This window comes from Vanellus vanellus, assembly GCF_965231255.1.
Source record: "Vanellus vanellus genome assembly, chromosome: 8".
NCBI classification, from domain to species: domain Eukaryota; kingdom Metazoa; phylum Chordata; class Aves; order Charadriiformes; family Charadriidae; genus Vanellus; species Vanellus vanellus.
This window is the reverse complement of record NC_138913.1, coordinates 24765421-24791349: the sequence shown is the minus strand read 5'-3', so window position 1 is coordinate 24791349 and position 25929 is coordinate 24765421. Positions and strand designations below refer to the sequence as shown.

Here is a 25929-nt window from a genome sequence, read left to right as displayed (position 1 = left end):
ATCATTTTAAATAACAGTTCTATTGCAAATATTGCACAAACATAACTTTCCCTGTACGTTTTTACAGTTATTTTCAGCAGTCTAACCACAAGGAATTGAATATACTGCTTTAACCTCTGCTAAGTATGGTTCTTATTGACAGCTGGTGTTGATCATTTGAACTGGAAAACTTGCAGGAAGGAAGCACCTGAGTTCAGCTCTGAGTGTTCTCCAAAGTCTCCAGGAGTGTTTTATGATACTGTTCAATGTCTTTAATCAAGTAGTTCATTACTGGTTGGCAGAAACTCTTTGTTGCTGTGAACTCACTCAGCACAAAGTTATTTTGTTCATAGTACTGCTATTTCCTTTTCAAATTTGTAAAGTTACTGTGCATCAATCTCCTGCTGCTGTAAGTTTGGCAGTCTTTTCTCTAAGCTTTTATTTTCCTAAGGGTGACCGTTTTAACAGGTCTTAGGTCTTTCATTTCACAGGGTTGTGTTTTCTTCTCCATTCCTAATGATTTCAGACCACCTAAATTATTTTTTGTAAGCCTTCCATATGTTGCTGAATTTTTACCAGAAGATTTACAGCAAGGTTTTTATTTTCTTTCCAAATGCTTGCTTTCCCCTCCCCCCCAAGCTCTGGCTCAAGCCCACCACAGTAATGCAGGCACTTCGGGATATACCAAGTATTTTCTTTCACAGGCAGATGCCCCTTTCCATCCTTAAAGTGAACCTAGCAAATATCCACGTAGTTTGCTTGTTCAGTACCAAAGGTATTAGAACCTGCTTCCTATCAGGGATTACTTGTTTCAGCTAAACGCAACATTAAACAAAACTCTGCAGCTTCCAGTTGGCTAAGGGTATGTGCGGAGCTGCATTATGTGTGCCTGTAAAGGATGCTAAAAAGTCTACCCTCAGATGTGTCTAAAAATGAGGTGCCATTGGAGTACCATACTAAGAACTAAAAAAAAAAAAAAAAAACAAAACAAAACCCAAACCCACCTCATATCTAGTTATACCTCTATCAACAACTTTCTGTTCAATATTACTGAACAAATCACATGAGCTCTCTCCATTTGTTTTTCAATATATGACACCAGACTTCAGCTATTTCATAAGAATATTGCAAGAACCAAATAGCAGCCATTCTTTCAGTGCTTCTATAAACATAGCCTTTTTTATCTTTTTCTTAGGCTCTATGTTGCCTCCCAGCTCTAACTCTGCTAGCATTCCCAATCTTACCCACCTACAAATCAAACACCTCGAATAACTATAGGCCTTCACTGAATTCACCTGCAAAGCAAACACTTTCTTACCGTGTAGTGGTCAGCAAGAACAATTTCAAAAACATTAATGATGATTTAATATAAAAAATGAGAGAAACACATTTAAAAACGGCTTCAGGGAAGCAAATTTAGAAGACAGTGGATAGTGATGGGCGTGCATTTTGAAAGTACCTGCTATCTGCTTTGCAACAGGAATAACATTTTTAAAATGACTGATGGGAGAAGACTGACGGACCAGCCACCAGGAACAACCATCTACCTGTACATATTTTCTGTCGATTCTTTTCAATTGCTTTAAGTTCTAACTTGCTGTTAACTCTATGTAATTTGTCTCCCTAGCTCCCAATTACATCCCTAATTGCAAATGACCACAGCAGAAGTCATTGGGCAAGTATGGAAAGCCTAACTCCTTTGTCTGTCTTTTTATCACCGAGGACAACAGTCCCTGCTGCAGGCTTTCACCTTCTCATGCCTTCCTTGCATTTCTTCTGAGCAACACAACATTAAGAAACACCACTCAAACAATCTGCCAGAAAGAGGCACCAGATCATGCCTTTCATTACCACCTTAAGCCAATCCCCTTTAAAACACAACTGGTATTTAGTGGATCTCTTCTCAATATCACTCATCCTTCTCCTTGATGTTTTCATAACTTGTGGAAAGACTGGCACTGATTTCTCTGGGATTTTGATCAGATTTTTTTCTCTCAGTCACTAATTCTGTTCTTCCTGAAATTCCTAGCATTGTGCATCTTAAACATCCTCCACTTCATGTGTTTCTCCAGCCTCTATCTGCTCCTCTTACCAAAGTTTATTCTTCTTTCTTTATTCTTCTATCATTTTTATCATATTAATTCATAAGCTTGCCTCCAAGAAGTTAATTGGCTCAAGGCACAGACCTTTCTGCTTTCTCCTAATGCCTGATCTCTGATCATATCTACGCTTTACAATCCTCCTTTATCAAGCCTTTTACTAGCTTTTCCTTTTATTACTCATATAATCAAGAAACACAATATGTTGGACTTTTGTCTTGTATAACAGTTGGCCATTCTAAAAATATGAAGTCAGTGGATTTTTATATTCTCTTCATTTAATACATTTTCATCAATTAAAACATTAGTAAGAAGTACTTTATGCTTATGAACTTCATGCAGCAAGAACACCACAGAGGTATACGTGCCTTCCCATATTCCAAATATTTCTGCTAACACACATCTCTTTGCATTTTCCACTATGTGGGCAGGCAGGTTCCACAAGAAGCCACATGCAGGGTAGAAGTTACCAATACCTGGGAAAAGTGTTTAAAAGAACAACATGTAATTATGCATACAAATTCTATTGAGCTGAAGTGGAATTCAGACCACAAAATGTTTCTTTGAAAATCTTGCCTCTGCCTTGCCCTTGACAAATGGAGGACTAATACAGAGTAACACGAGCAGTACAGAATTTTTCTATTCTAAAGAGATATTTCCACATGGCCTCACTGCCCTTTGAATTAAGGCATAGAGAAAAGCAGCAAATATCAGGGCTGGCAACCTCACACAGTTTGCTGCTGAAGCACGACCCAACAACTGCAACTGATACACACAGTCCCTGCCAGCCACCCATATAGCACGGCACGTGTTTGCCAAACAGGTAACAAATCACCATTTCCAGTAGCCCAGAGGGGACACAGGATCACAGAGCTCACCTGTGTGGGCAAACATCTTATGCACTTAGATAATCTAGTAAATGAAAGAATCATCCTTCTGCTATGAGACCTCAAAACACTCTCAGACACAGGGAAGCAGTATATTCTAACCCACAGACAGAGGAGATGAATTTCTGTGTAACCATGAATTGCTAAAGCTAACAGGAAACCTGCACCTGAGCAGGGCACTGACTTGAGCTCCCGCCTGTTCAGCAGGAAACCCATCCCACAGATCATCAGCATCTTTCAGATACACCCTGGGAAAAAGCAGTGCTACTCTGCAAGCAAGACAACCATCAGCGGAGGTGCAGATTTGTAGTTAGTGGGGCCGGGCAGATTCTAACCATTTCTGATCCAACAGAAATCTTCCTTACCTCATATGTTATTCTGTTTCCAATACCCGTCCCCATTCGTGACCCTTGGTCCACTGGAGAGGGGCTGCAAGCAAGCCCTCACTAGTCCTACACAAGCAACAGGGACACAGCTTTAGTGGGACTTGACTCCAAGAGTCAAGTGCAGACAGCATTTCTTACACTACCTGGTGATACACTTCCCCAAAGTGCCAGTGGCCAGCATGGATTTCAAAACTGCCTCTCCTCCCCCTTGCACCTTAGTTGAGGGGTATTTTACTTTCACTTTGAATAAGAAAAAAAAATATCAAAATAAAATTTAAAAATCAGGAATAGTGCGCAAATACAGAGTTTGGAATACAGCAACACAGTAGAATGAATACAGGAAAAATTAAACCAGTTTTAAAATATAAGGAAACGAAAAGGAAAAAAAAAAAAAAAACAAAGACAAAAAGTCTCCAAAACGATAAGGAAGGGTGAACAAACTTGGTCTCTGCAGCTGGCTCCAAGAAGCAGTCAGGGCTCCTACCAATATGAAAGACGATTAGATTCCAGCAGACAAACCAGAAAGTAATGATTACGATTGCTGATGCTGCAGACCGTGGCTGGCCCACATTAGGTTAAGTAAGCTGGACGCAAGCCAGTATTATTGAACAAATGGCATGGCACATTCCGGAGGAATCTGAGGAGAGATTACTAATATCTTAAAGGTGACTTTTCACACATGCTCTCCCAGCAAATCAGGCAATTCTCTTGGCTATAATGGACAAGATCAGCAGAGGCCAGTCTCTTGAAGTTATGCACTCATCATACAAATAGGATTATTTTTTTTTATTTATAATAATTGACTGCAGCTCATTTGAGCAAAGCATCCTAAGTGCTTTATTGGTTTATTTCACCCCTTCCCCTGTTTTAAAGAAAACAATCTAACTTTCCATTATTCATTATCATCCAGGCAGGCAGCAAGCTAAAAAAAGAACTCTAATTTTTAGCCACATTGTCTATTAAAAACATGTAAAACGTTTCCTAAAAGGGCAGGTGCATTAATTAAGACTGCCTCAGGATAAATGAAAATTACTAGGAGTGCTCTGCTTTCCTGAATGAGTTTTCCGTACACTATTTATAATTGAATGAAACCAATTACAGCATTTGTAACAGAAACTGTACACAAGTTAAACATTTCCACTTTTGCAGAAGCTGAAGAGAATACCACAGGAACAGAATAAGGTCTTGGCATTTTTATGAAGAGAAAAGGGACAATATCTTCTCTTCTAAAAAAAGTTTCCCTTAAGCAAAACAAACAGTAAATACACTGGGTACAATTCCCACCAACGTGGCCCAAAAAGGGCCCTAGTGTAATTGAGAATCAGGCCCCGGATTGTGAGAAGCCATCTCACCGCCGGAAATCCTGAAGCTGTAGCTTGAACTCCTTTCCGTTTCTTCAGAGAAGGAAATACAGCTTATTTATGCTCAATTTTCTAAATAATGGTTATCCTCTGTAACTAATCAGTAAAGTTTTAAATTAGTATCAGACTAAATGTTTGTTCAAATAGTGGAACATGCTCTGTCTTCAAAATATAATCTTACCTTGCTGACAACTGAAAAAGCTAAAAGTCTGAGGATAACACACTGGCATGCAGTTTTTATTTTCAAACAGAAAACATCCTTTGCTATCCTACTGAGCATTTCCTAAAAGAACACACAATCTTTGGTGTGCAGAGATTTAGGCCAGCGAGAGAAAACAAAGATACCTTCAGGGAAAAAAAGGAATTGACGTAGTTTCAAACACAACAGCGCTTTCTGAATTCATTCTGAATGGAAGAAGGAAAAGGTTTAAAGTTACTGCTAAGGAACCAAATAAAATTATTTGAACAACCATTAAAGAAAATCCTCAGCTCGAAAGACACTTCAGAGAGAATTCTACTTCCACATCACCTAAAAGCAATGCACTCATTGACTTCATCTGCAATTACCTGATACTCACATGGATTATGAATTTTACCCTGTCAGTAAGCTAAGCAAGCGCATATTAATGATGAGGCTGACAAATGCAATGCAGAAGTATGTTTTAGCATTTTGTAATGTGCTGCACGTTACTGCAGGAAGTATGTCAAACCATTTTTGCTGCTAGTAGTCAGAAAGCTTAAACTTTGTTACTGATTACACAGAAGTAATTAGGAATAAAGCCATGCGATGATTTAAGAGGTATCTATCTATAGTCAGCTAAAACTTATATATATAAAATAATAATGTACTTTGATTTTAATTTCCCTTCTAGACTCACATAAAAATAGCATCTGAGTGAAAATTAGCACAGATACAAGAAAATTGTTCATTTTGGTTTCTAGGCTTAACACTGCTTTATGGGATACACTATGACACTACCAACTCGACATGAGCAGGATGAAGACCTGCTGTTCCGCAGTGCATGTAGGCTCCGATGCCCACTGTGCACTACTCAAGAACCTGACACATCTTTTCTTAATTTTTCATGTTTATCCTTGGATGTCAGATAAACTAGCAGACACAAGCGTCATTGACGAGAAATAAAGGAGAACCTGAGGCAATATGAACTGCGATAACTACAAATATCAACTGAAAATTTTATCAGATTGCTAGAGCTGGTTGTGGTGGGGTTTTTTTATAATCTACAGATTATACTGACTGTAAGTCTCTGGCTCTGTCAGGTGTTCTAAATTGAAGAGACCTGTGATGTTAGTTGTCTTGGAAGGTTACAAACATACAGGCATTTTTCTCCTAGTAAAACACTTCCTTAATTTAGAATACCTACTGCCATAGCTTCTCTCTGTAGACTCTGAAGTATTTTTTTCTCTTACATAATATGATGATCAGAGTTCAGCACAGGAATTCACTTTTTATATCTGTGCATTTCCTTCTCATTTGTTCTCTGCAAAGATTCCTTTACTTTCAAGAAAAGCAGATCTATCTGCATTTTTTCAATTAGTCTTTACCCTGCTTAAGGCCACACTGCTACAATTTTTTTCCACATACAGACGTAGTCAGCTGCATCATTAATCATTTCAATAACTTCTTGTCTAATCTTCAACACCTTTAGAGAACACCTGCCAGTCATATGCTGCTGTTATTTATGAAACAGTTCTATGATCCTCGTTTTTTCCTCCTTAACCTAATTTCACCTACCGCTTACAAAAATGGATTCACTTTACATGTATTTTTATCCTTTACAAAAATGCTATCAAACAAGTTTGATTTTTTTCATGCTCTTCTTCCAACTTTTGTATGACACGTGTATTCATTATAGAGCCGTACTACCTTCCTGATGTCTCAGTCAACACAAAAGTAAAAGGACTGTAAAATTATGAAACAGTTAATAGCTTTGCCTTTATTTAGAAACCCACTCTTCTACTAAACCCTTATACCGATTCCTGTGGAATGTCCCCACACACGACAAATACTCCCGTGCTGGGGGAACACTGCTCCTGGAGTTACAGAATCAGAACATTGCTGATATCAAGTATAATATTCCCCAATTTTTTGTTCAGAGAATTCTGCAGACAAGCCAGAGCTATCCACTTTACAGGGTTGCTTCTCAAGGAACAAAATTCCGTCCCCGCCTTTCATTTCAAAGCAGACACTACTGAACCCCATCATAATTACCTGTAATGTTTTCCACAGACTATTAAACAAAGATCTAGTTGAAGACTAAAAACTGATGCAAAGACAACACCAGTTTATTTAAATGTTTATCCATCAAATAATGAAAGTGAGAAATGGGAGTAGAGAATAATTAGGGAGCACTTACTGTAGCAGAGAGCTGTGGTCCATTCAATTGTGCGTGCAGGATGGCTTCATTGATGGAGTTCCGGATTCCCATCAGTGCAATTTCCAGATCATGCGAGGCAGACATTTCATTAGTCAGATATTCCAGCGTGGAGATATACTCCCTCCATTGTGCATCCAGTTCTGACACACTGGCCAAGCAGCCCCTCATTACGTTTAGACAATATCCGACACAGGGTCTGATTAGCGTCAGGCCCTGGCAATGCGGGCAGTACTGCATCTTTACTAGAGCTTTGCTACACTCCTTCGTGAGAGCTGCGTGTTCAGTAGTATTTATCACTTCGATGCCCAGACTGAGGGCCTGGCTGAGCATCCTGCTTGCCCAAAGAGATTTTGACAGCTCTGTAACCATGTTTTTAGAATAGCGTCCAAAAGGATTTATGTCTTGCCTTGTAAGCCGTAGACACTCTGTGTAGTCCTCTGATAAATCTGTAATTCCTGGGTTTATCAGCCGACTATACACCAGAGGAAAGAGACTGTCAAAGAACCGTAATACTGCACTTTCCACTGTAGTTTCTGCACCCAGAATGTAGAGAGAGATGTCTGTAAAAAGTTCTTTAACAGGCTCTGCTGCTTCTTTTGCCATAGGTCTGTAAGCTGTCTCAAACAGGGAACTTGTGCGGTTTTCAGCAAAGCGAAGCAAAGACTCAAAGGCCTCTAAAAAAGGGGACAGGGGAGAGAAAGAACTAGAGGTTAATAGCAAGCACCTGACATCTTAGTCACAGGACTAACAGTGTCCTGAACAGGAATATCAATAGTTACATGAAATCTGCAATATGAATACACTAATAGTTAATACAGCTTTCATCAGTAATATGATTAAAAAGACACCTAAACATTACATGTGCATAATAAAGGCAACACATAGTACACAAATATTTTCTTTTAAAAAGATGGCTGTATTTTCAGTAGCTAGACCCTGACCCAAACTCCAGAGCTCGATGAAGGACTGCCACAGCCGACTCCAGTGAGCACAGGCAGGGTCTAACATGGCTTTTGTAACTGACACTGCATTTGGGCAGTTCAGCTAGATACATTTCCAATACATCCCTCCACGTACAAGTGACATCAGGTTCCAGTACAGAGGGAGACTGCAACATTTTCAGTGCTCCTACAGAACTCCAGAGAAGAATATTTGAATAGGCAAAATTATTTCCATGATGCAATTCTGGAACTGTGAGACAGAGGAGTGATTCGTAACAGGAGGGGTCTGTAATACACCAATCACACTATCACTGCCACACTGGAATGAATAAATAATGATAAAATAGCCACATTTAATAAAAGGGTGAAAATTCATATTCAAACTTCTTGTAAAGCTACAGGATGCAGTGAAGTCTTAAAGACAAAGAATAACAAGCACACAGAAATGCTCACCCTCATTCATTAGCTGTACTTTTCAACAAAAGTTTGAAACGTTTTAATAATTTAATAGTTTATGAAAGCAGTATCTTGATCACATAACAGCTTGAAGTTATATTTACTTTTCATCCCAGGTGATCTATTGATATGAAATCCATCATCAAGAATAGGAAAAAAGCATAAGGCATTCGTGTCCTCCTACAATCGGTCTAGGCTGCTAAAACACATACTTGGTACAGATCTGAGAGCTGACATGCAGAGTAAAAACGCGCTGGAAGGAAGAATTAGACAAAGCTCACTCACAAATAGCAACTTCAGATAAGCTGCTGGACAGCAGCTCTATGAAAGCTTGCAAGATAACCAAATACAAACAGCAGTTGAATTTTTTGTTTTACAGTGCTGTGAGTGGGTGGCTGAGAGGCACTTCTTGCAAAGTACAAGTTGAGGATGAAGGAAAGATTCTGTGTGAATAAATTCTCTCCCTGTTAACATTGGCTAGGTCTGGACACCAGTCTGTGGTTGGCAGAACTTGACATCAAGTCCGCTATGAACCAAAGCCAAAATGAAATAAAGTCAGGAAAACAGTATCTCCTTTAACTACACCATTTTTGATTGTTCTTAAAAAAACCAAACAAAAAAAAAAAAAAAAAAACCAACCCAAAATACAAAACCAAACCCCAAAATATTTAAGGAGTGCCACAGTTAACAGGTTTCATATTGCAGAATGCAAATATTATACACCCAAAACACTGATTGGGGTGCTAGAATTCATAGACAGGGGAAAGGAAGGGATCAGTTCCCAAGACTATTTTTAATGACACAGAAGACAGTAATCCACACTATTTCCACTGCTTTCTTTGGAAGCTCTGCAACAAAAAGCCTCTGACATTAATCATTCTTGCACTCCTCTGGATGGTGAGTAGCTCCAGTCAAGGCAGGAGACCTATCACTTTATACCTCCTGAGGTCTGGCCAGAGAATGGGTTTTGGTCTAATCCTACTCTACATTCATCCAAACATCACCATACAATTCACTGCAATGTAACACAAACCGAAGTTGCTCAAAGATCAGCTCAGGAAAGGAGCAGATACAATACTGTAAAGCAAGATTAGCATACACTGGCAAAGTCTTGTAGAAAAGCCTGTGCAGTGCCTTCCTCTGTTACATCTCCCTGGGCAACTAACCTGCTTGTTACGATAAGCATTACAATCCCTTTACCACAAAGGGCGATTTAACTAGACAGATAATACAACATATCTCATTGTACATTAAATCATCAGTATTTTACACACACATGCTGTATCCTTCTGCCAGAGAATCACTTCAGCATTCCCACTGGTATTACAGCAACTAATACTCTGGAAGTGCTTACAAAATCCTAGAAATTAAGAATTCAGATACACTTCAGTTGAAAAAAGAAGAAAGTTCATTCTCAAGGCAGAGAAACACCTTGCCAAGTTTCAGAGTGAAGCAGACTTTTATAGCTGAAAAGAATTCTGAAAATTGGATTTGTGACGGAAATACTGACACAGCCTAAACTGTAGTGGTTAGCTGTGTGCTACCGCACTATCAAAAGTTTTCTTGTTTGCCACATCACCCCTATCTGTTTATTTTTATTTCTAGGGGAATCCTAAACACCATTTTTGTTTATCACACTAAAAAAGCAATGGAAATATTCAAAACATGGATAAAACAGTATTTTAAGTTCACTCCTTCAAGTACACTCTTTCTTTCTCACAGACTTTCAGCTCATTATGGAGCAGGGACTGTCTCCTACAATACCAGTAGTCTTACGCTGTTGCTTTACCTTCTACACCCATAAAGGCTGAACTGCAGCCATCATCCTCCTTATCTGAAGATTAAACGAAATGCATTTATAAATGTGCAAGTATCCTTACTGTCCTGAGCAATAACGGCCCCAGTGAAAGCTGAGAGCGAAAAAGTCAATAGCAAGGTACGTCCCAAGAAAACAGATTTCAGCAGCTTCCTGGGATACTACGTTGTACACTAGAAACCATATAGCATTTTATTCTCAAACCTCTTAACTGTGAAAATTCTGCATTATTCTGAGACAAGTATAAAATTAAAATATTTAATAGCATCATCTATTTTTCATTGTGCATGAGAAAAATTGTATATAGCTTCACTCCTCCTGCAAAAATAGCCCTAACATCAGAAGTATGGCACAAAAAATTTCTGCTGATTGTAGATGTGCTGCAAATACCCATAAGGTATCATTTGCTTCCTTATCACCACTGTCAGACACAAAAAATGATTCATGCTTGCAGGCACTCTAGCAGTGACATTTAAGAAGGAAATATGTAGGTCTTTTTTCATTGTTATAAGGCATTAAGAGATGTTTGAGACAAATTACTGGATCAGCTGGGTGTTCTTAGACCTTTAATTAGAAATAACGGGGCTTCATGCAGTCGAATGATTTTGTAACAACAGACAGCTTGCATTCTGGTTGTACGGAGCAGGCAACCTCAGCATCTTGTTTTAAAAGCGATTCATTATATGCTTTTAGTGTACCTTGTATGGAGTTTCTAAATCCCAAGGAAGGTTTACCACTGTCTGAAAAACCAGGTGCTCATCTGTGCAGTCAAATACAGCGAACTTCAGACATTTATGAACTGGCAAAAAGCTGAATCTAAGCCTAAGCATACACTGGGAGAAACATTTGATCATCTTTCACAGCCTTTGGCTTCACACACACACCCCACTAGCAGCATACAATGTACTATAAATTGCAAATATATTGATTCTGAACAGAAATAAGCCATAACAAAAATCATCCTGAATTTGATGGAGACATTATGTATTTGTCTTTAGTATTAAAATAAATAGAAAGGTGGAGAACAAGCTTTGTTCTCGTGTCTCTCAAAAGCCCCTTTTTGATTTAAGGCTGCAGGGAAAAATGAAACAACAGCCAGCTCTGGATTTTGAACTAACACACTGGTAACTACTTAAAGTCAGGCAACATCACCTTCCATGGGGAGAATTTTGTTCAAACTGTTTATCATGTGCTCACAAAACACTTGACACCACCACTGATGTGGCTGTGACAGTCAAACACAGCTGGTCAAATACAGCTCACCTCTGGAAACTTCACATCTGAACTGCTGGTGTTTGAAAATTAGCTTCTGGAGACAAGCCCAGTTATGACGAGATGCCATGCTGGTTTTGCTGCGCTCCGCTGGTGGCACAAGCAACTAACCAGTTTGCACACTGGGGTTCTAGCCTGGTTCCTAGCATTCACATACACTGAAAATTATATTATGCTCAGTCTAACACACACAGATGGAAAAACATTGCTTTGCACATACAGCATCCACGCCTATTCGTCATGAGCATGGCACAGCTTGGTTTTGAGGGACAGCTTCCCCCAGACAGAAATACATCCATCCTGACACAAAGGATGTTTTACTTCTAAAGCAGCCAGCAGCTACATTTCATATACCTAACGCAATAAAAATCACAACAGGTTCCTGACTTATCTCACACCAGCTTTTGCACCAGTGGAACACCACTGACTTCTTCAGTAGAATTTAATCCTGATTCAAGCCTATTGTATGTCAGAAGAAGCTGCAGAATTTAAGCGTTTCTGCTAAAGAAATCTTCTAAAGCATAGAGCTACAGGGAGAAAGAGATTTACGAGGCATTTATCAGTCTGCCCAACACTGGTGTGCCAGCATTTTCCAAAGATTTCCTCTATTTTTTTCACCACCTGGAGGTCTATTTGGGGAAAGAACAAGTAGATTTTAAGTAACAGTACAGATAAATGCAAAATATCTACTACTGCAACTACAGCTTTGACTCATAGCACATAAACACTGCATTCAATGACTTGTGTTAACTCACTTCAGCAGGAATAGCTTCTTGTGTTTTTAAATTGCTGTCATCTCTATTATAGTGTAATCAGGTGCAACAGCTCTCCAAGTTTGTGTCCAGGCCACCACCCCTACTCCTGCAGCCTTATCTTTAGGACAAGAACCAAAGATGCAAAACTGCCACGCATCAATTGGCCACTCTTTCTGCCACAAAAATCTTTCTGGGTTTGTTCTGAGGAATTGCTTATTTTTTGAGGCTCCCAGACACATGGCAACATAGCCTCAAGGAAGGACCTAAACAGAACGATCCACTGAAGCCTATAGTGACTCTGTGCACACATGGTAGTAGGAGAGCTTGCATTCAGGGTTGCCTTCATCTCATAAACCCTAGATTTCTTACAGTGCATGATGGTCAGCAGATGTGGTCTCAGGGAATACACACAGATGGGAGTTTTCCAAGAAAATGTGGGTTGACATATGATAGCCATACACAGAGAAAGTTCATTGGCTTCCCTCTCTTGTTCACCAGACCTTCGCAAGCTATTGAGATCCTTATTCTGTAAGCAACTCTAGGGTTCAGATGGGAAGCATTAGGAGAGGCTAAACAACTTCCAACTTTCTGGATTATGAATCAGCCCAATCCACTTTTTTTTTTTCCTTTCCACAGACCCAACACGGGAATGTTAGCACGGGAACTGCTTTCCCAAAATGTTGTCAATCTAAGCACCAGACATCTCTGTGCACAGAGGACCGTTTCTGTTGTGCAGTAGCTGAGACTCAGACAGAGCGGGCCTACTGTTTGAACCCCATCTCTTCAAAAACCAAGCCATAAAACTGAGTGCATACCATGACAGGCATATATGACAAGAAAATTACTGTCACTGCCCTTGTGCTTGTGTGTGTGTGTGACTCACAGCTGGCACCTTGCCCACAGGGTCAAGGTAAGACCATCCTGCTAATGCAATGGCTCTCCACTACATTAATACACTCTGCAATAGTTGAATGTGTGCTGAACTTAAATTTAGAAAACCCACAAACTTCTAAAAAAAAAAAAAAAAAAAACAAAAAAACAAAAACGGAAACCATTATATTATAAACATTACTGAAAAGATTTAACAATGCTCAATAAACCAAAAGTAGAAGCAAACACTGAATCTATCTATACGGAAATAACATCTGTGTACATTTTAGCTTTGAGTGTAATCACGAAAGAAGAATGACAAATTTAAGTAGCTCCATTATTTGTTTGGTCTCTCAGGACCACACTAATATTTGGCTCCTTTCCCTTCAACATCTTGCATTTATTACAGAGTCACAGGATGAATGAAAGCTACAGTTTGTTGAACAATAGCTTGCTTTTAATGCTTTCAAGTCCATTAAATCTTCTGCATCTTCATGGTTTGCCAAAAGAAAGGACACCATATTAATATTTTGCAGCAGTAGAATGTAAGTGCACATTATTTGCAATTTAATGCATAGAGAGCAATGTACACAGCAGAAAACCACACCCAGATGCACATCTACATGACACAGAAAGGATAAAATTCAGAGTTCTACTTTTCTGGATATGCAATGATCTCCAAATATATTTAAAAAATAAGAACAGAGAGTGCTTAAAAAGTATCATTAAACAAGGTAACAGGTGGTTCAGGGTTTTTTTAGATCATAAGATTATGTTAAAAAAAGAATGTAAGTGCAAAACGAATTGTCATGTTTGCAAAGACAGAGCCTGAAATCCATTCAGTCATTAAGCTGCTTTTAGAACAAATTCTTGCAGTTTTTAGCTTCATTTCTATCTTGTGACATTTTGCTATTAGCAAAAAAAATGTCAAGATCTGGAAGGTTCCTTCTGATTTATCCCAAATCATTCTACTGAATGAAGGACCAAAGCTCTTTATTAATACCCTGCTTTTCATGTGTTTTACTGCTTTTAGAATGGCAGTCTTCCTATGCATCAACACAGTTGCTCTTGATGGAAGCTTGCTCCAAAACATTTGAGGTCAGAGAAAAAGCTGAAAGCTCTCAGAATTTGGGCCAAGCGGAAGCATCTCTTGCTTTCTACCCATCTCCTGTAGCTGCTTTTAACAAGGCAGACTGCAAAACAGATGCAAAGCAAGAAAGCAAAGTCACTTCTGGAAAGTGGGGAAAGGGAATTTTGAGTTTGTTCACCTTGACAGCAAGGAGAGGGTATGATATCTTTAGAGCTAATCAGTCCTTTAGAATATATATCATACAGAAAAAAAATGCAGCGTTCCACTTCTGTGCATAGGGGCAAGGGCTTTACTTAACAGTCTCTCCATGAGTGTGCTTCTGTTGACATCACCAGATAAATATCTTGTCATGTACAGGCTGATAGAAACTTCTGCCCAAGTTGGAAAGTAAGAAGTCTACAGTCTTCTCCATTCACACCTAACAGCTATGGACAATCCTGATTGTCCGCAGATCAATCCTGATTGTAACCGCAGATCAATGGGTAGGATTATTTAGAAGCTACTATCAACCTTTAACCATCTGCCCAGTTCCAAGTTTAATTTAAGACTGTTTGTAACTTAAAATACATTAAAAGTTGCCAGGGCTTAAAAAAATTCTAGCAGTGAGACTTCCAGAGCATAAGAATACCTGGTCTTTCCTTAGGAACATCTCCCGTGATGGGAGCTTGGGCAGCAGTTTGCCACATGTAACACTGGACATGAGAAAGCCTGGTGCAATTTGAGTTTCAGAGCAGCAGATCCACTATTGTAGTTCAGTAATGTGGGCAAAGCCAAGACACTTAAAAAAACAATTTCCAAATAGTCTGTTTGAAGACTGACTTCCAGTAACAGCATCAAGAACCAACACCATTAAGTATCACCTGAAAATTTTTATCTTAGCATGAAAATCAGCTGTCTTGTTTCTTTGCATGTGCCCAAGCCTATTCTTTTAGCCTTGGCACAACTTTGCAATTAGACAGGAAGCCGCCACCCCCTCAGCCTGCTGCCACAGCCAGCAAACCCACACCCTTTTCTGAAGCAGTCCTACAGTACACTTACTCCTTCTTTTTCTTCTACTTCGAAACTTAACCAGCTTCTTTACTGTACAATCTTATACAGGGAGAAGGGGAGGAAATACGCAGCTCGTATTTTGGTGAGCTTGATAAACACTGAAACCATTAACTTTGAGTTATTTTGGTGGGTATTTGATTCTGGAAGCATCAGTAGTAGAAGTAACATCACCAAGTTTAAAACAGGCTCCCTGCTTCATAGGCTGGTGATGCAAAGGGGGAAAAAAAGGCAGTCAGTAGACACAGGAGCCCAGGAGATACCTTAATAACAATAAAACAGTCCAGTGACAAACAGCAATCTTTTGTTCTGCTCTGGTCATTTTGCCATGAAATCAAATAATGATTTCTGTAGACCGCATGCTGGGGAATACATCCAAATTGCTGGAATTAGTAACCACAGCGCACACATTTTTCAGACTTAGCGGCCTTGTCTTTATCATTAACAAAACAACAGTGTATAACAAAGTTGCAACCAGCTGCAAAACTATTTACCAAAGACAGAGTAGGGAAAGCTCTGCAGTCTTGTGTGCCAAACCATATCTGCCCTTTTTAAAGAAAACACTTTATGGAAGAGTTGATAGAATATAACCAAGTTGTTATGCTTCACAACATCACTTAGTTTGCTAACTTGATTTTGAGTTGCTCACTGTTTATTTCACCTTCAAACTTTCTGTGAATACAATGAATGACCTGGTAATTAAATGTAGCTGTTTATTATTTTTGTATACTGCATTTCAAGTACAGCTGTAAATTGTTTCATACACCGTCATTATAGGGTGCAATTACTTACTCCTTTTGAAAGTGAGCGGTCTCAAGTAAAACTAGATCAGTTGACCGGCAGAAAGCTGGAGACCAGATGTGATATTAACCTTTTATGACACCACTGGGCTTCTGCTGACATACAAATAAAGCAAGTAGTTCTTTGGGAATATTTGTGCAGTAGAAGGCTGATGGACATCTAGCATCACTGTGGTAAGATGACCTAGAAGAGCAGTAAAAGCCCTGAGGACTGTGGTTGGACTCTTATAAAGCCATGGCTATCAGTATTCTCCTTCTGTCAAAACAGAATTCCAAAAGATGATTCATATAATTCATACCTGCCAAGTTCAAACCTATCATCTATTACTTAATAGTAGCAATTCACAGTTTTAACAGGAGTTGGGCCAAAATAACTGAAGAAAGAAATATGGCTGTGCTTCAACAACACTTGGAATTTGCTTTCCAAGAACAAATAATTTATAAAAATGTCTCTCGATCTACAAAGGGAAAAAAAAACCACAAGCAGTCGTGTATCTGTGGGTAGCTAGGTTCTTCACATAACTGTAACTATCTTTGAAGTTCTTAGGAGGTTTAACAGCTATCAGACTGGGAGCAGAAAGGATATTATCTGATTTATTTGATCACTCACTAACATGGACAGTGATGACTGGAAGCCACTGCTACAGCAAGTAGCACACAATCCCCAAGATGGATTACAGCACAAAGCACTTGCAAAATAACTGTGACAACTCTGTAACCATCAACATTTCTTTCAAGATAGATCGACAGAAACAGTCTACATTGATTAAATTAGGTCTGATGTAACTATTCTAATGAACAGAGTTTTTGCCACATAAAAAAAGCATCCCGCTTTTATTTTTTTAGGGTAAAACCCTATGCACAGTTGCAAAGATGTATGCTGAATTGAAAAGTCATCATTCTTCCTTAGAAAATAAAAAAGCTTTCCAGTAAAAATAAACAACAGCTTGAACAATATTTTCTTAAAAATCAACCCTGAATCATCACTTTATGGGATGAGGTAAACCCCCGGTACCTTTTCAAGTAAAGTTCTTGCTGTGGGTTGGGGTTTTTTTTTGGGGGGCGGAGTGGGTAACGTTTATTTTTTTTTACATATTTGAGTATTGTTCTAAAAAGCATAGTCAGCCCCAAAAGGTGTGTCGGCCCAACAATCCAAGACTTGCATGGTGTTAGACACGATTTACACTGGACTTTTTTTTTAAAGTCGACTGCCCTCAGTTTGGTTTCATCAGAATGGATACTTGGTACATACGGCTGCAACTCCTTTGAAAGAGTGGAACCTCCAGTGCCAAAGTCTTGAATGCTTTGTCTACCAATTTTCAATACACAACAGTTTGGTTATTAAACTGTAACTATACACTTCTCAAAACTCATGTGGTTGATACCAAATTACACCATAAAAGATGGAGCTCAAGTTACCTCCATCTGAGGCCAGCCAGGGAGGTAACTGGTCCACGCTAAGCACTGACACACAAAAATGCTACTATCATTGGGAGATGGTGCAAAACAATTACCTCATTCTTTCTGGGTTTCCATAGCAATTACTTTTCCACATGTGCAAGCAGTTTTTCAATGCTGTGAATCACTGCACTATGCATGCTAGCATGGGGCTAGTTTATAAGCGAAGATAAATACCCTTATTGCAATGTCTAGGATTAAGTCTTTCAGGTAATCTCTTCCCACAGACTGCTGGACAGAATAAAAGGGTATCACTTTTCTTTGGATTTCCCAGACTAGTTTTATTACAAGTACTTTTGGAATGAGATACTTAGTGCATATGGTGTAGTTTCCAGAACTAAAACAGACTTGTGGAAGAATTTCTGTGCATTCAGGACTGCAGTATGGGCTCACTTGAGAGACTGAGGCAGTGGTTCATTTATCGCAGCACTCTGAATGCTCTGAGCACATACACAGTAAAAACAAACAAACAAACAAACAAAAAAAAAAAACCAACACCACACCCAAACACAAACATCTTAAATAGAATCTATGCCTGGGTAAGGACAACACTTAAATGATAACACATCTAGGACAGATACATACAAGTGTGTATATGTATAAGGAGCAAGCAAGTCATAGTAACTGTGGACTAGCGCCATATCAGACCAGAAAGTCCAAAGTGCAATTGGGTGGGGACACAGCTAACGTAGTACAAGTAAAGTATGGCTATGTAGAGATATTGCTGTTTTGTATTGCTTGAGGAGAAGGACTATTCAAAAAAATACTAAGAAGAAAATGGCCAAAAATTGCTTCTGCAGCCTTCCTGCAAATGAAAACCACAGAGAAAGAAAAAGCTGTGCCAACTACGCCCAGTGCCAGGTACTAATACCAGAGAGGAACAGATGCCATCATTAGAGAAAGAGAGGGCATTTATGTTGGTGGTCTGTTGGAGCTCAAACGCATGGCACATTTGACACAATTGGACCTGGAGAGCAAGCAAATGGGGCTTGCCAAAAACAGTACAGACTTCTCTCTGTTGCCTGACTTACACAGTGGCACTGATGATGATCCATGAGGCACTGAGCACTGGGATGTTACCTATGAAGAAGTATAAAACTTATCTTTAGAAATCCATATGTGAGCAGAGTACCAAGCATACTCTAAAACTTGTCTCTGGTACATTGCTGCACTGCATGTTCACGTTTCCTGGCAGGGACACACTTCAAAGTTGCCAGTAAACTCGGGACACAGCAGAAATTGAGGTATTTTATTTGTATATCTCTGGTGTATTAAATATTACTGAGAAAGAAAAGTACAAAATAGTTTTAGAGGCTTGCATTAGTTAAGAAGAAAGAACCAAAAAATCTCTCTTCTGAGTCAACCAAGAGAAAGTAGGAAGATGCAAAAGTCTTTTCATTCTTCTGGGAATCTTTTCATTAACAGAAAAGCAACCAGACAGGAGTGTCTAGAGAGACTTTTCTTGACCCTCTGATTAAGGAGTTCAACTGGCAGTAGGAAAGCTAATACGTTTGTTTCAGAAGGTCATGAACTATTTCATGATTTCCAGCTGAATTAGTTAGGTGGTCCATTACAACCTGTTTCTAAAAATCGAAGAGAAAAAATAGCTAGAAGAGACAGAATTAGCTTAACAAAGATCAAATCCGGGGGGAGGAGGTTGTTTGGTTTTCTCCCCTCCCCCCCTCACCCCCCCATTTTGCCTGGGTAGTAACGTAGAACTACAAGAAACGACATCTGAGTTCCATTAAAGCGTGACGGTCATAAATAAGACTTAAAAAATCCTCCTTTTTAAAAATCTAGATTAAATTTATATTTATCAACAACTTTAAAACTAAGAAAATGGTCTTTACGTAGAGAAGACCAACAATGCAACCCTGTGTGTTCAACAATGAAGACTCTCTAACACAGAACTGCCAGCTGGCTGGAGAACTGTGCTCCATGTGCCCACATGCCGAGCTTTCAGCCCTCAGCTGCAAGAGGGGAAAGGATCATTACTCACCAGGGCAGTCCAGACACTGAATGGCAATCTTCACAATCACTGTGTACTTCTAATTTGTTCAAAAGCACGGGCCACAAAACCTTTCAGCTGTTTCTTCTGATTCTGGATTGGGCAACAGCAACTTCATTTCCCAGTACTGTGAACCTACGAACTTTACCCACCCTTCTTTCTCAGGCTGGTCTATGTTGGGAAGCCTTGCAAAATAAACTAAGGAATACATAAAAGTTCAATAGCTAAGTCTTGATGCAGAGACAGTCTTTCATACGTGTAAACTGTAGACAGTTTAATTTAGTGTTTTTCAGATCCTTGGACAATTCCTATCCACCAGAACTAGTGACATACCAGATGCAGTATCCCCACCCAAATTTCAGTTGAAAACACTCTTTGGTATTGTTCGACAGACCAGCTGCAGGCCACTAAATGGTTCGTGTATGGTCCACAGGGTGACAGCCATTGAGCTCTTCTGTAGCGCATTGAAAAGTATATAGTCATCTAGATGAAAGGCAAAAGGTATGGGCCTTGGATAAAAGATACAAGCAAGTAATACTAGAAAACAAAAAAACCTTTCCCACAACATCTATTTTTGGCTGTCTCCTCAAACCAGGACAATTATTTTGCAAATGTATTTGATATCATAATGCCATAAGGTAACTGAAAGGGCATGTTTGCTTGAAGAAACTGACCTTGTTCGTGGATTTTCTTTACAGTCAGAACAAAGAATTTCACTGGACTGCTGAAGAAAAATAGTGGAAAAGACTTCCATGACTGATTTCAACAGACACTGAATCTAAATCACTATAAGTTTAGGAAAATATTCTGGACGTTACTTTTTTAAATTTCACATGCTTACAAAGCCTCTCTTGATCAGAAAATGAAAGGTGGATCAGTGCTTAAAATAATCCTATAAAAATAGAACACATTATTCTTTATGGCAGAGAGCTTCCCAATTTATCCTCCAAATTCCTTCAAGTAAAGTGACTGGCGTGTGTTCAACATATGGGTCAGCACTGGCAGCAGTACAGATGTTCGCGATTTGATAGCTAACCAGATGTTTGTGGGGAACTAGCTCCAGTTATTCCTAAGGGAAAGCACATAAAGCCCATTAGCAGTAGTAAATCAACACACCTATTTTTCCTCCTGAAAATCCTCCCTTAAAAAAAGAGAATACACAAAGGTAAGTTTTTCCAATCACACTGACTACAGAGATTTTAGAGGACAAGTCCCAGCTGCACCAAAGACGACCAAAGGCCAAAGCGATGAAAATTCTTAGGTGCAGAAAATTGTGCAGTCCTTGATCAAAATAAAGTTACCATGACACCATATTTCAACATTGCCAAACATATCCAGACACCTCCCAAGATGAGTACAACTTCACAAGATCACAGAATTTGCTTAAATTCAAGAAGTTGCAGAGTTGCAAGCCTATGCTTGCATATACGTCCCCTAAGTCTATTGGTAGACAGATCACAATTCAGTACATCATTTTTTTCATGTGAGTAGCGGTGGCATAGGAATTTTGTAAGAGAGAACAAGGATAGCCTAAATTAATATCTGAAGAATTCATAGACCTGCTTTGTTCATTTCAGGTTCTTCTGTATAAAGCTTTATGTATGGCTTGGATCTAAGTGAGCTGACTCAAAGACCAGACTGAGTCGTGCCATCAGTTAAGAAGCTCCCACGAATAGTCCTGAACTTTGATTCTGTGGGGACTTACAAGGTTGTTAAAGTCAGCAACTGTTTCCCTCCTGGGCTTACTGACCTTCAAGGACTGCTACAAAAAGTCAATTCGTGATTTTGATTGACGGGGTATCTTAAAGAGTTGATGTTCATTTGGTTAACAGGGGCTACACCAAAGATAGCTCACCAAAGAGAGCAAGATGCCACGTTAAGTCCCCACTTCTGTACATTGCTTGTGTGCCCTCACAGAATGTGATAGACATGCAATATATGTACTAAAAGGGCCATTCTCTGAACTCAGAGGGTTTCCCCTCTCTGCACGACCTGTTTATTACTATATGAGAAAAGGGCGTGCAACTGGTTTTGTCCATTTTTCTGGCACCCTGGGAACTTTGTTAGGACTCCTGGAAAATGCTTTGTAAGGACTCCTGGAAAATGCTTTGTAAAACCCTTGCAGATGTTTTTCACATCCTTTCAGTGTTTTCCCACAAGAAGGAGCAGTCCTCTCAATTTTTAGACCTCACATTTTCAACTTGGGCCCTGATTCAAGAAGGTATTTAAGCATAAGCTTTACCTGCTGAGGATCACTGATGTTCTCAATTATCTTACTGAGTGCAGGCCCAAACTGAGATAAAGGGTAGATTTTGTGGGAATGTGTTATAGTTTTCTTCTCCTGCTTTCTCCCATTGTTCACTGAAGTAATGTCTGTATTGTTTCTTCTATTGCTTATGGGTATTTGGTACATTACAATGTATACTTAGTTTGTTTTGGTTAAACACGGGTCATTAGTGATAGAAACTCCACCATAGAAATATTATACTTTGAATTGAGGGTCAAAGTATCTATCACATATCTAACATACAGAAGTTTTATTCCGCAATTGTTAAAACCTCTCATACATATGCAGCTTTTATCATTCTGCTTAAAGTTTTGCAATCTTTTACGCAACAACTAATGAAAAATAGAGGTTGCAGATAATGAAAGCAAATTAGCCGTTATACTACAGCAGACTGCCACCATGAAGTAGTGAACTGAGACTGACTGCAGCAATTTAATGCTCCCTTGAAGCACAAGCCAGAGTTTCCTTGTCCAGGTAGCTTTAGAGGGAGTTTAACAAACAAGTATTCAGAACTAAAGCACTAAACCTGTGATTTACGTAAATGGTATCACAAGCCTTAAAAAGCCCCAATTAAGCCAGTAGTGTCTTGTAGGAAAGAGGGAGTCTCATGAATGTGAGCAGCGTTGCAGAACAATGGTATAACGAATCAGAAAACTGAAAATATTCAGAAATTAAGAGATTGACAGGTTAAAAGAGGTTGAGATGTAAAGCTCAACAGAACGCTACAGGAAACACTGGACACATCTAAGCAAAATATTTAGCTTCTATCACATGCCTGTTGTGAACAACACATCTAATATTACTAAGTGCTCTAGTTCACAAAGAAGTTTGGGGAGCTTTCTGAACTGGAAAAGAACCGGAATGTGTTTGAGACACAAGCATCCTTACTACAGAGGGACCAGTCTATGACAGATTACTTCTGCAGCCATAAACTGCAGTTATAAATTGCATTTTACTTTACCATCTATCACCCCTGCACAACTGTCTCCATACTTCCAAATAGACTCACGGAGTATATCTTATTGCCAACTTGCTTTCTTCAGTCAGAAAATTACCCAGGCGTGAAGTCCAAAATTTCACTTCAAGGCTCTGACGGGAACCCTAGCTCATACGCATCTTGGACATAAAAAGAGCATAGCGAAACTATTTCAAATATGCAGCCACTCACTTTACTACAGCACAGTCCTGGCTTTTCAACTGTGCATTGTTTTAAACTGAAGTCCATCAGTTACTCTTATTCTCTTATAATGCAAAATGTTTAATTCTTAACAGTAAGTACAGAGAGCTCCACAGTATGGTCACTCGCTCTTCTACCCTACAAACTCAGCCAACATTAATCACTCAGTTCTGTCCTAACTTTGCGTAACTCGTATTATATTAAAAGCATTTAACATATGGGGAGCAAACAGATGCTTAACTAAAAGACAAAGTCTAGGAAGAACGTATCTTCTTAAAATGCTTATCTTCATTTCAAAGTCATATGGAATCAATAAAAATAAATCCATTTTTGTACCCTACTCATTTAAGTATTGCATTTTTAGCCCAGTCAAATAAAAAAAGTAAACATGAAGTTTTAGAAAGGGGGAGTGGGGGAAATCGCTACTGTGTAATATTCTGACAATTTTCTTGGGTTTGTTTCAGGAGAAATTACAAGATTCAGCTATTTTAATGATCAAATTCTCCCCTTCTTTTTCTGGATCTTAAAATTAATTGTATTAGACACCTCCCACTCTAAGTTCTACTCTCTGAAACCCCAGAACTGATTGCTTATTTTAAGAAAGACCCTTTAGCATGAAACTTTATCTGTGTAAGCCTGTAATGGGATCAATCCCTTCAGAAACACTGACAGAAACTGAGAGGAATAACCACCCAACCAAATAAGGAAATTACAGATAGACTGAAACTGAGAGGGTAACAGATAAAACATAAGAAATTCTGGGCCCTGAAAAAAAAACCACATTTGCTGCATTTTAGACACCGTTCAAAAAAAGCATTTTGGGATACACCAAGTTTATCCTATTTCTGCAATACAGTTTTTAATCCACAAAATCCGCACAGAATTTCAGTGCACACTTAAGTTTTCTGCCAAGAAAGCAGATTTGTGAAACAGGGCCTTAAACTTTGCAAAATCATTTGAATTCTATAAGGCCATATCAATTCCTCTGACAAATCTCCTGCCTTCTTGTTCCACAAATGTCAAATTGCTGAAGAGGTTTCTCTTGTCTTTCATATCAATCTTGTATAATGACACTCTTCATAGGATTACTGAAAGAAAATGCTGGACTTGATTAATCTATTCAGGGGAAGGTTATAAACCAGCTCCTTGCGAATAGAATAGACTATTTCAGTTGGAGGGTACCTAACAACGATCATCGAGTCCAACTGCCTGACCAACACAGGGCTGACCAAGTTAAAGCATGTTGTTATGGGCATTGTCCAAACACCTCTTGAACACTGACAGGCTTGGGGCATCGGCCACCTCTCTAGGAAGCCTGTTCCAGTGCTTGAGCACCCGCTCGGTAAAGAAGTGCTTCCTAATGTCCAGTCTAAACCTTCCCTGGCGTGGCTTTGAACCAATATTCTGCAGTGACCAAAAATTTTCCAGTCTTATGAAAATATCATGCCCTAACACTTGTGGGTTTGGTTTTTTTTGCTTCCTCACTGCATTTCACCATCTGCAACAGCATTCCCTGGCCTGCGTCTGCCACTTCACTCGATGCCTGAACGTCATCCAAGTTTTAGGACATCATGATCACTGCATTCAAGTTCGCCATATTTCACTACTTTTAGTGCAGAGGCAATATTTATAACTACTTGCAAATTCCCTTATAAACTTCCATTCGAATACCTTTTTACTGGAAGACCTACTGCACATCTCAACTAACACCACCATCCATTTCTGGTCCTGGGCAGCGTTACACATGGAAGCAGGGTCCATAGTCTAATCCCGCCAACCAACTAAAAGAGCTGTTACAACTTAGATGTCTCTGGGATAGCGTCATTCCTACAGACATGCCTCACATAGAACAGAGATTAAAGGAGGGTAGATGTTACAGAAGGAAGTAAGGAATAGGAAGAACTCTATGGAAATGTATTCAAGCTGGAAAAGTAAATGACTTTAAAAATCCTAATCAGGCTCCTTTCCTACCCTTCCTTTCCCCAGTGCTGCCCTGGCCACGTGGCTCCTGCAGCAGGCCAGAAAAGGGAGCTCTGCCCTGAGCAGGAGGCATCTGTCCTAAGCACGTCCCTTTTTGATTTCTTAATTCTCACACAACAGAAACACAGGTTTCATTATCAGACAGGTTAAGAACAGATGTCCTGCTACATGCAGCTTTTAAATGTAAGTGTTTAGAGAAACAGATATGCAACACTTGGAAAAACCTCCCCAACCTAATAGAGGGACGGTCTTTAAGAACCTAGAGCTTCCCAGTTCAAAAGTCTGTCAGAGCATGCCTGAAATGGAAATTCACTGATAGAGAAAAGCCTGCCCTGTAATTTAGTGAGGCACAGCTACAGAGAACACACCAAACAGTAATTTAGCAAAGAAGAACAGAGCAAGAGACATAAGCCATTAAAATAAAAGTGGCATCGGGTGAAGGGGTTTCCAAATTTAGAGGATATGACCTTGAGGACTGTGTTTCAATCTTCTCTTCAGAGACCAGGTGTAGGAGACTTGCTGCCTGGGGAATTTCTACACAAGGATGGAAGCAGAGAGCACAGCATGGCAAAGGAGAACTTCACAGGAGCCCTTAACCCGATTCTGAACAGAACAGAACAAATCGGTATTTACAAGCCTTAAGAAATTCAGGGTTATTTAATATATTTTAGGTAATGCTGGTTCTTATAGCAGGTTCAGGAACATTATAAGTTTCTCCGCAGTATCTGAGCATTAATTCGCCGATCCTGATTTTGCTATTCAGATACAGTACAATCTGTCACACTGGCCAAGATAAGCATTCATCTACAACTTCCTAGATACAAAAGCCCTGATATTACAATGGAACCTTGAGGTATGCAA

The 25929-nt window shown here is 39.3% G+C and overlaps 1 protein-coding gene across 1 annotated transcript in view; it reads right to left on the bottom strand.

Annotated features, from left to right (window-relative positions):
* Nucleotides 1-25929, bottom strand: part of LOC309675052 (glypican-5-like) — a gene marked incomplete at its 5' end in the record, with an annotated part of 391179 nt that overhangs the window by 292478 nt on the left and 72772 nt on the right. Inside the window, one exon of the mRNA XM_082487256.1 lies at nucleotides 7091-7785. Coding sequence (XP_082343382.1) covers nucleotides 7091-7785 — 695 coding nt within the window. The remainder of the gene's footprint in view (nucleotides 1-7090; nucleotides 7786-25929) is intronic.